This window comes from Vulpes lagopus, chromosome 7, assembly GCF_018345385.1.
Source record: "Vulpes lagopus strain Blue_001 chromosome 7, ASM1834538v1, whole genome shotgun sequence".
NCBI lineage: Eukaryota > Metazoa > Chordata > Mammalia > Carnivora > Canidae > Vulpes > Vulpes lagopus.
Window position 1 is genome coordinate 58,919,125 of NC_054830.1, and position 11,530 is coordinate 58,930,654.

The window sequence follows — 11,530 nt, forward strand, 5'->3', positions numbered from 1 at the left end:
AAAACAGAGACACGGGCAGAGGGAGAAGCAGGCTTCACACCGGGAGCCCGATGTAGGACTTGATCCCGGGACCCCAGGATCACGCCCTGGGCCGAAGGCAGGTGCCAAACCGCTGAGCCACCCAGGGATCCCCTCATACCCTCTTTGGTTCTTAGATCTAAACTATGAAAACATATTTACTTGTATAATAAGCCAATTTGCAAAAACTTTACAGAGCACTCATATACTTTCCGATTGCATTTTTTAAACCATTCCATGTAGCCATCTTCATTGTGGGAACTGAGGTTCAGAGAGGTTACATATTTTACCCGAGATCATGTAGTGTTAGAGCTTGAACCCATGCCTGTCAACTATAAAACCTGTGGTCTTTCTGATTTACTTCACTTTATATTTGGCTCTGACAAACATAAGCCACATTGTTTAAGGACCAGCTTTTCTATGGTGATAAGATTTGTCATCATCTCTGATTTTCTTTTATCTGTAGATTTGGCCAATTGGGAGAGAAATCAACTGCAAGTGTTTAAAGACATTGTCAGTCTCTGAGGATAGGAGTATCTGCCTGCAGCCAAGGCTTCATTTTGATGGCAAGTACATCGTCTGTAGTTCGGCACTGGGTCTCTACCAGTGGGACTTTGCCAGTTATGATATTCTCAGGTAATGTTTCCTTGAGCCTTCGCCTTTCACAGTTTGTTCCCGTTTATTTCTTTATTGCAGTTTAGTAGTAAAAGCAAGACTAAATATTTGGATAAACGAGTCAGTAGGTTATATCTAGGAAATATTTACTACATCAGTTATAAACAGTTAAAAGCTGAAAATCACACACAAAAATATTTGAGAAGCAATTATTAGAGTTTTATACTACAGCCTAGAAGATCTGAGTTCTAATCCCTCCCCCTTACTGTGTCACTTCCTCTTTCAGAATTGAACATGCTGGGCAACCCCCTTTGGTCCCCTACCTCTTTGGGAGCTTTTTACTATCTCAATAAACTTTGCTGCCCCCTCCCCAAAAAAATTAAACATGCTTTTTAGGGAAATGAGGAGCTTGGATGAAGAGATCTTTCAGACTTACAAGTCTGTTTCTTAGTTTGTCTCTCTTTCTCTTGGTTTTTTTTCCCTCTTTGTTCATTTGTTTCTTAAATTCCACATGAGTGAAATCACATATCTCTGACTTATTTCACCTAGCATTATACTCCTAACTCCATCCGTGCTGTTATGAACGACAAGATTTTTTTTTTATGGCTGAGTAATATTCCATATATATTCCATATATATGCATATACACACACACTCCCCCCACATCTTTGTCCATTCATCTATTGATGAACACTCAGGCTGCTTTCATATGGTGACTATTGTTAATAATGCTGCAGTAGCATTGGTGTGCATATCCCTTTGAATTAGTGTTTTGTATTCTTTTGGTAAATACCTAGTAGTGCAGTTACTGGATTATAGGGTAGTTCTCTTTTTAACTTTTTGAGGAATCTCCATACTGTTTTCTACAGTGGCTGCACCAGTTTGCATTCCCACTGACGGTGCAAGAGGGTTCCTTTTTCTCCATGTCCATGCCAACACTTGTTATTTCTTACGTTTTGATTTTAGCCATTTTGACAGGTGTGAGGTGATATCTCATGGTGTGGTGTTTGTTTCAGATTTTATTTATTTATTTGAGAGAGAGAGCATGAGCAGAGAGAGGGACAAGGGAGAAGCAGACTCCCTGCTGAGTGGGGAGTCCTGTGCAGGGCTTGATTGCAGGACCCCAAGATATGACCTGAGCCCAAGGCAGATGCTTAACCAACTTAGCCACCCAGGGGCCTCTCATCAGTTTTGATTTGCATTTCCCTGACGATGAGTGATGATGTACATCTTTTCATATGTCCATTGGCCATCTATGTGTCTAGTTCTGATATTTTGACTTCTGCTTCCTGGTAGTAAAATTCTGCATTGAGAGATCAAGTGGCTTTCTATTGACTAGTAGAAAGAGGGGTTTAGAAAAAAAAACACAACGTGCAGGGTTTCTCTAAAGAAAATAAGAGGTCCATGGCCAAATAATTTTGTGATTCGTTGCATACCTTAGACCTTCTTGGAGACTGATGGTATCTGTAAGCATGTTGGAGGCTGATGGAAGCCAGGGCTATATGGTTGACTAAGAGAACTTACTTTGGTGGGGTACTTGGGTGGCTCAGTTGGTTCAGCATCCAACTCTTGATTTTGGCTCAAGTCATGATCTCAGGGTTGTGAGATTGAGTCCTGTGTTGGGTTCCGCCTTGTGCGTGGGGCCTGTTTGGGATTTCCTCTCTCCCTTTGCCTCTGTCTCTCCACACCACCCCTACACACTGCCCCAGGCATGCACACTCTCTTGCTCTCTTTCTGTCTTTAAAAAAAAAAAAAAAAAGATAGAACTGGGGATCCCTGGGTGGCTCAGTGGTTTAGCGCCTGCCTTTGGCCCAGGGCGTGATCCTGGAGTCCCGGGATGGAGTCCCACGTCGGGCTCCCAGCATGGAGCCTGCTTCTCCCTCCTGTGTCTCTGCCTCTCTCTCTCTCTCTCTCTCTCTCATAAGTAAATAAATCTTTAAAAAAAAAAAAAAAAGATAGAACTTACTTTGGTGATAATCCTTGGCTACCAAGGATAATCCAGCGCTACCTCCTATGAGTTGGATGATTTTATGTAAGTTTCTTAGCTTTTCTGTGCCTTAGTTTCCTGACCTGGAAAGTGAAGATCAAATGAAGTACCTGTAATGAGGTCCAAGCACAGGACCCGGCAGATCTTATTACTAACAGCTCTCAGAAGCCCTACATAAAGAAGCCTGTTTGAATTTGTTTAACTTTCTGTACCTCACACTCATTGTACAGAAAGCCTTCTTTTTTTCTTTTCTTTTTTTTTTTGGAGGAACACCTATTACCAGCTCACAGGATTAGTGTTCTGCGGCATGGTTCAGGACAGGAAATGCTGGCTTGGAGTAGTACAGAAAATTGAACGTTCTTGCCATTGTTTTTATGTATGACTATTAGAGGTCAGCTTGAAGAGCACCTGTCATACTAGCCAGCAGGACTTGGGTGGGCCCTGTCTCTCTGGTCATACAGTAATAACCCTTTTTATGTCTTCCTGTAATCGGACCTACAATTCTAACCAGTTAGGTTTCAAAATTGTCAGAATCATTTCTAGAAATGATTGATAATTATGCTTTGAGGAAAAAGGACTGGAATAGATCCCAGAAAACATTAGACTAAGCTTTTCATTTTATAGATGGAGAAACTGAAGCCAAGAGCAGGTATGGGCCTCACCCAGCATCCCGTAGCTCACCCTAGTCCGTCCATCCATCCATCCATCCATCCATCCTGGCATCATCCAGCAGGCCTATGCTTAAGGTACCAGCAAACCAGAGAGAAGGAACTTTTGAAAGAACTTGATACTTTGTAAAAATTCCAAGTAGTCACATGGGAAAATCAGACCTTTTACAATTCAGTATTGTGTCTGTTTTTAATTAAGACTTGGATGGGAGGGATGCAGAAGTAGGGTGGAATAGAGGTATCATCATCTTTTTAATACTTTGAGTTTCCAAAAGTTTTAATGTGATGCTGCATCTACCTGTCTCATGTATTTTTCTTACCCTGAGTGGTGTATAGGGAGTCCAGAAGTCCAGATGAAAGTTGTGTTAATTTTTGGGATTCAGATACACTAGCTTTGAGCAATAAACCTACATGATTGTTTTCTGCTAGGAAGTGTTAGGTTCAGATTTCTCTTGGAAAGGGGGCTGTTTTATCTTTCCTCCTCCCCATCTCCCGCAGCACAAAAGCCTCTTTTGAAATCTTAGTGCAACTCCTTTGGCCTCTGTTGCTAAGATCAGATAGGTCTACTTATGCTTTGAAGCTAACTAAAAAGAAGCAAAGCACAGATGGTAGCACGTTGCTCAATAAATCTAAGGTATGATGCAATCTCTTGAGCTGAGTTATCTTCGTACAGCAAGCAAGCAAGGTTATTTAGGTTCAAGGGCCCAGACTGCACAGCAGGGATGTCTGTTTACAGTTTTAAAGTAATCAAAGTTAAAGAGGCGGCCAGCCTGTCAAGACTTGTATTCTCCTCCAAAACATATTTGTGCTTCAGTCTTTGGAGTCGACTCATCTTCACCAGGCTTTAGTCCTATTTCCAGCCACCCAGTTACCTAAGTTTCTGGTTATTTCCTGCTTGCATTGGTGATATGGGACTTACCGGACTTTCTTGTTGTTTTCCCAGTTTCCTTTGGATGTGCTTTGTAGGAGTTCTTATTTTCCCATGTTCATTGCTCCACTGCTGCATTTGTGAGCAGATAGTTATGGGGCATACCTGTGTTTTAGGCACTGGGATCTATGCTGGTAACCTGCAGAAATACCACACTGGTGGAAGTTACTACACTGGTGGAAGTTACTAACCAGCAAGAGGCAAGACTGACGTTAAATAGCTAATTGCCTATAGTTGTTTTCATGGGTGGGTTAAAGGCCACACTGTGGAGCATTTGAAGACCCCACCTAGCAGTTGAGGAGTAAGGAAAAGCTTCCTTGAAGAAGAGGTGTGGGCTAAGCCCTGAAGGAGGAGTATCTGCATTTACTAAATGCCAGCAGTGGGTGTGCAGTAAGGAGCAGTGGAGGCTGAGAAACCAGTCCGTTCAAAGGCCCTAAGACTGAAGGGTCCCAGTGCTGGAGATGTGAAGTACAGTAGAGAGCCCTCAGAGGGTTTAAAGTTAAATGAGGTGGTAATAGGATTAGACATGGGGGTGAGATTAGCTGATTGAAAGGGGCCAGGAGTAGGTGGAGGGAGACCAGTGCAGGCTCAAGATACTATCTTGGGTCAGAGCCGTGGCAATTTGGATAATAGTAAAAAAAGTAGGAGAAAATTCAAGAGGTAAAATCAATAGATTGTGGTGATTGAATCTGCGGCTTGATTAAGGAGGAGAGTTGGATGGTTGCCATGTTTCCTAACGGTGAGCAGTTGGGTGAAAGAGCAAGCCAGGAAACAAGGAAGAGAAACAGGTTTGGCCAGCAAGTTCAGTTAAGGACGGGTTGAGTGTGGAACAGGTCTTCACGACTAAATCCTCTGCCTTCCAGTGTCAGGTGGAATCTGCCTTGCTGTAACTCTTTCCCTCGGATTCCCCGCCCCCAGCTGATCTCCTTTACCTGTTCCTTATTTGTCCTGGTTACCAGGCCCTGCCCTTCCTGGTTGACCCCTTGGACACACAGTAATTGGTAGTGTCCTTGTTGAAATGTGGGTTTATTGACCTCTCACGGGGCCCAGACATACTGTCACGGAGCAGAATTGGTTTATCCTTCTCTTGTAGCTCTTTTCCTAGTACCTCCAAAAAGGACATCAACTGTTCTTGCCTCATTAAGTGTGCAGACAACAGACTGTGTTTTTTTGTTTTTGTTTTTTATCTATGCTGTTTGGCTGGATCTCTCCCATTCTGTGCTTTTGTCATCAGCCTTTGGGGAAGGTGAAGGCTATCCTCCCACGCCCCCAGTTTTCTCTCACAACTTCTGACACATTTATTATTGTTTCTGGGTTATTTCTCATCCTTCAGCCTCTACTGTTTTTAGAGTTTGCTACCTGCTGAATAGAATAGCACGTAAGTCACTTGGTTTCTAGTCTTCATTCTGGGCTTTAGGAGGCTCCCCTAGACCAGCATTTTAGGATTTGATGATTTTTACCTAGTAGTAAAGTGATTGCATCCCAGTTCTTACAGGTAACTGACCAGTCGTGAATCCTTAGCCAAAGCACATATCCCAGCAAGGCTTCAGTTTTCATATTTTAGAAATGAGATATTACATGAGATAATCTGTAAGATCCTTTTCAGCCTGGGTGGGCATTTTGTGCTTTCATAAATGTCTATCATATGCTGCCTTTCTCCTTACGTGCCTGTGTTACTATGTCATTGTGAAGGGTTCCTTCCCCTCCCCTTAAGGAAGTACAGCTTTTTGTCTGTTTTCATTTTATTGAAAACTTTCATTTTCTTGGATTTTGTATTGGTTTTTATATGTCTCCAGAAAAGATTGCGGTGGCAGAATCAGAAGTAAGATGGCCTTCTGGTTCATGTTTCGAAACTCTCGTCTTTGTAGGGTCATCAAGACTCCCGAGATAGCAAACTTGGCCTTGCTTGGCTTTGGAGATATCTTTGCCCTGCTGTTTGACAACCGCTACCTGTACATCATGGACTTGCGGACCGAGAGCCTGATTAGCCGCTGGCCCCTGCCAGAGTACCGGAAATCAAAGAGAGGCTCGAGCTTCCTGGCGGGCGAAGCGTCCTGGCTCAATGGACTGGATGGGCACAATGACACGGGCCTGGTCTTCGCCACCAGCATGCCCGACCACAGTATTCATCTGGTGTTGTGGAAGGAGCACGGCTGACGCCACGCGCTGGCCACCGCCGACTGTGGGTGCCGGGGCTGCGGGGTTTCAGTGTGACCTCTGGCAGCCGACTGCATGAACCAAAGCTCTCACCTAATGGTATCGTCGCGCAGTGCACAATCATTTATCTGTGTTTGCCAGGGGGCCAGGGCTCGGGGCGGGGGAGGGCTTGTTTTCTTGACACACAGCACAGCATGCTAACGGGGTACACCATTGACTTCATTTGTACTTAGTTACGTTGGTCAGTATAAGAGGATGCATTGAGGGTTCATCTTTCTTGAATATTGGTTTTCAGTAAAGAAAGTTAAATGGTTCATTAACCTGCTAATTGGTTGCCTATATATAAAAACACATCAGTCTATTATTAAAGCTTTTACCATCGCCTTTTTTCTTTTGAAGTTGAAGCAAAGGTGCTACGATGTTCCAGCAACTTCTCTCACATGGGGCTTAGCTTTTATAACAGTCAGTGTTACAAAGACCACTGAGTCCCGTGACATTCATAAACTCTCCACCAAATACCAGTTCTAAAGAAGGTCTGTCTTCCAGGACAAAGCAAGTTCTACAAATTGATTGTTCACAACACAGTCTAAACCCTAGTACTTGGCAGAGTCAAGGTTGGCCATGTCTGAGATATAAGGGATTTCTGTGGTTTTTGTTTCTGCACGGAGCGAGCTGGGCCTCGGTCCCTGCCGCCTGGGTGAGTGCACGAGGGGGATGTGATGTAGTAGAAAGAGCACAGAGCCTGAAGATTGAGGACCAGCTATGTTACCCAGGGTCCCTGCAGCCTCGGTTTATCACTTCCCTGGGCCCCTTTTTCCCTGTCTGTGTAGTCAGGTGTTAAGCTAAGTGTTTTCTAAACTTTGGGTCCTGCGTCTGCTGACATGTGGGCAAAAGTTGATAATTCAATTTTGTCCCAATTCATTATTTCTTTTGAGTTGAAGAAAATATTGAAACGAAATCATTGGTACAAAGTTAGTATCCTTAAGCAAACCAGATATATGAAAAGGATAGATAAAGAGGGAATGTAGAAAATAGAACAGATTCCACCTAGAAAAATGTTAGCCGAGTGGATGAAATGCTAAGGGGAATCATGGTTCTTTAGGCAGAATGGGCGGTCTTACAAAGAGAGACACCTGAACTTGATTTTTCTTGCTCCTTTGCCTCTAGCCTGATGTGTGGCTTCAGGCAGATTAACTTTCTATCCCTGGACCCTCATTTTCTCCATATTAAAATGGAGGAATTGCCCTAGATTAGGGTTCACAAGCTCAGATGCCCAAGGCAGCCATGCACATGACATAAATGATTGAAGCGTGTTGGACAGGGTTGTGCTGAATCATGAAAGGCCTATCTAATGGGGCAGTTACTCAGCTCTGAGTGTTAGGTAGAGGTGAGCCCAGTGGTGGCAGGTCTTAGGATTTTTTCAGGAGGAAGTGGAAATCAGATTTTTGCTTGAAATCTCCTGATTTTTAAAATGTTGACAGCTACTTGAAGATAGTTTAAAATACAGTGAGCTAAACAAAGTTTGTCTATGAGCTGCCAGTTTGTATCCTCCACCCTCTCATTCTTGTGAAGTTATGTATTTCTGAGGTCGGCAATGGGAATATTTGAACATTAATTGTCACAAACATTAGGGAGAGACTAGAGGGAGCTAGCCCCAGGACACTTCAGCTATTTACAGGAAATGAGGGGGCATATTTCATCTGCACACAACAGAAAAGTAGTTGAAGATGAACACACAAACTGGAACCCAGTTGTAGCCTCTGCCTGGGAGTATGAGTGACTCATTCTCGCTGGTGTGAATATAAAGCATACCCACTTCGCAGGTGGGCAGAGGGCTTGCTGGCAGAGCTGAGGAGGAAGCCAACCCCGGTGGGGACTCAGCTGTCCAGAATCCACAGGAGCACCAAGCCTGACGGGGGACCTCTGAATGCCATGAAGTTAATACTCTAGGGGATCGGTGGTCAGTTTTCAGGACGGGTGTAGGGGACTCTTAGGGGATTAGGCAAGAGTACTGTCTTCTCCGTCTCCAGTCCATCTCATGCAAGTTGTGTGCGTGAGCTCCGCTCGGTCTTCCAAGAAATGGAACCAGAACTGCAGCTGGAGTCTGTTTTGCAGGAGCTTCAGGAGACATGGGCAGTGATGAAGGCGGATGCCTCCTCCTTTTCCTCCGACCTGAACAGATACCTGAGGTCACTGATCTGATGACCATCCCTACTCCCACCTCACTTCCAGATACATCCAGCAGTTTTCACAGGGAAAGTCATTATAGTTTGTGGAAACTTTGAAAATGACAAACCTGGAACTTGTATGGCACGTCCTATTTCAGTTTTCACTGGGTACCGAAGTTACCTCCGGGTGGTGGCTTCCTGCAGCCGATTTGACAGCAGTGAGGCAGTGGTTGCAGTGAGTCTTCCTCACAGAGGCCTTCGTTTCGCCCGGGCATTTTATTTAATTGCTTTATAGATGCTGAGTTTATTCATACAAGTGCCAGCTTTTTAAAAAATGAAATGCTAACACATCCTTAAAAAAATGAAGTGGAGGGTCAGTGAGAGAAGTGGTTAGGGGATAGCTAAGCTGAGTGATGTAGTCCCCTTCCATGCTCAGGGGCCATGCCCGCTGACTTCTGCTTCTTTAGCTCAGACAGGAGGAAATTGCCTTTCCTCCCCCCCCCCCTTTTTTTTTTGGTGAACATTCTCATTCCCAAAAAATTCATAAAGTCATGAGCAGATAACTCCTATCTTTTTTTTTTTTTCTTTTCTTTTCTTTTTTAATGGGCATTGGATTTCTTGAGTGAGGATATGTGGTGGAGGTGAAGCGCTGGCTCCTCTCTGCTTAGGCTCGTAAGGGGCACAGAAACAACTTCAGGCTCCAGGGTGAGGATGGGGGTCTGGGAAAGCTGAGTGGTGGGAGGTTGTAACATTCCAAAGGGAGCTAATTTCCTCCAGCCCCATTACTTGAAGTAGTAAGTCAAATTTGTCAAAACTGGTCCTAAACTGACCTTTAGACCAATCGGAGAGATAGGAAGAAAGACTTTAAGGGTTGAGGCTAGACTGAAAAGTTCCACAGGAAACATACCCAGGTTTGGATAGCTTCTCATTAGTGGAAAGTAGGGGAATATTGCTATTAAGTTTTAAGGATTGTACTTCATTTTTCATAGTTAAAAAAAAAAAAGATCATTCTGGCCATTGCAGACACATAGTAAAGCATGAGTGAGGATTATGTAATCATTCTAGTGTGTGTTCTCAGGAGAGTGATTACTGCTCTGCATTTATAAAACATCTTAGGGAGAAAAATATTTTTGGAAACAGTATTATTTTAGACAAGAAGAAGTTGTTTGTTAGGTTAGGCATTTTGACCGTAATAGAAGTAGCTAAGGATGGTGGAGCAGGGCTTTATTTACAACATTGCTTTGACCAAACCCAGCCAGCCCCCTGAAGCTGTGTGCCCTGGCTTCTTGGGAACCTAGAGGTGAATCTTCGCTATAACTACCAGTCTCTGGGCCTCCTCCTCTGGGCCTCTTGCAGGCCGAGGTGGCCTGCAAGTGCCTTTCTCAGCAGGAAGTGTGCAGAATCGGATCACTGCTCTAGGGTGCAGGCCGTGGCAGGGCACATGGTCACCCTTGCCTTTAGGGACACAGTCTTTCAGGGTGGGGAAGTTCCTTAGGTCTGGCCCCTTGACACAGACTTCCTACCTGGTTATGCTGGTGCTTGCTAAGGTATTTTTAAGACAGCCAAGACCGCCTTGAGAATTATGCAGTCCCCGGCTAGAGCATCTGATGGAAAGAGCAGTTAGCATTTTTTATAGAAATGCCCACTAGCCATCTTTGACATTGTTTCATCAGAGGTTCCCTTGTGACTACTCTAGGAAAGTGAGTGGTTTTTCCAGAATAAATCCTCCAGCAGAGCCCTGGATAGTCTTTGCACCACTCCCTAATCACGCTCAATGCTCACGCTCAGTGCCGATGAATGTTTGCTGTCAAGTTGTTTCAATGTTTTCCCGTCTTCCCTATCGGGGAGCTGTAGTTGCTTAGTATCAGAGTCCTGAGGAGTGTAACCCCACTGGATTATTGCAGTTGAAAGAACCCAGCTACTACTACTCTTCATGAATGTGCTCAGATAAAAATGTCTTTGCATATTTAAACCGGGAAAATTATTAATTCAGATGACTGATGCTCACATATTGTGTCCTTGTATTCACATTGTGAACAGACATTTTACTAATTTAGGTTTAGTACTCTTGATGGGAACGCTCAGGTTTGAAAAAGACTGGTCTCACCAACATCTGTGGCAGTGTGGTAAAAAAAAAATGTATAAACTCTTGTTTCACTAATTTGATGTATGTTGTGATCTAAGGAAAAGAGGTGAAGTCTCTATCTGAAGGGCCTGTGGGGTGGGGGGAGAAGGGATTGCTTAAGCAGATAGTGCAGCGAACGTGGGACAAGAAGTCTCTAAGACGAGAAGGTATTTTCATGCATCACGGAAGCATTCTTCTACCACGGGGGATTGTGCTAACTATAAATCATCGGTATCTATACATTAAGGCAGGTTCTCTCAATTAGGCAACATTTGGTTAGTCAAGTCCAAGTTATTGTTTGTACTTGAAAGTAATAAAGCTGCATTTCCTTAAAAATAACTTTTGTAGTAACTTCTCACCTTCTTTCCCCAACAAATTCGGATGGATCTTTGCGAGAGCAATTGCGTTTTAGAATGTGTTTTTAGAAATGAAACTGCCTCTCGTGTCATCTGAAGTGGCTTGTGCGTGTACTGTTTTTGCATGTTCTAGATTGTAACCCCAACGTTGCAGCGGTTTTTTGAATGAGATCCAAGAGGAAAACGGTACATTGAAAAGTCAAATGCAAGGAAGGAATTTGGGCGACCTTCATGAGTAGATTGGGCGGGGGCGGGGGGGGGAGTATTGTACCATTAATGCAGCTTCCAGATCTTGGGATTGTCTTCCTCCCTCCGCTACTCAGCCCATCCCCTAGTTGGTTCATTCTTTTTAACTTGAAAGTGTAGGACTCCTTGTTCACCAAACGTGGTCCTGTGCCTTTGATCCCCAGCAGCAGCACTGTCCTAGGGCAGAATGTCACTTCTGTTACACAGGAGTGAATCGAGGCTGGGTAAGTGGCTGATTGCTTGGAGCAGTAGTGAGTGGTGG

At 44.0% G+C, this 11,530-nt stretch overlaps 1 protein-coding gene across 2 annotated transcripts in view; it reads left to right on the forward strand.

Moving 5' to 3' along the window:
* FBXW2 (F-box and WD repeat domain containing 2) overlaps nucleotides 1-11,005 on the forward strand; it is a 28,414-nt gene extending 17,409 nt beyond the window's left edge. For both annotated transcript variants that reach the window (XM_041763679.1, XM_041763680.1), the window contains 2 exons: nucleotides 485-654; nucleotides 6,085-11,005. In XM_041763679.1, the coding sequence (XP_041619613.1) occupies nucleotides 485-654; nucleotides 6,085-6,373 (459 nt within the window). In that variant the 3' untranslated portion in view covers nucleotides 6,374-11,005. The remainder of the gene's footprint in view (nucleotides 1-484; nucleotides 655-6,084) is intronic.
* The last annotated feature ends 525 nt before the right edge of the window (nucleotides 11,006-11,530 follow it).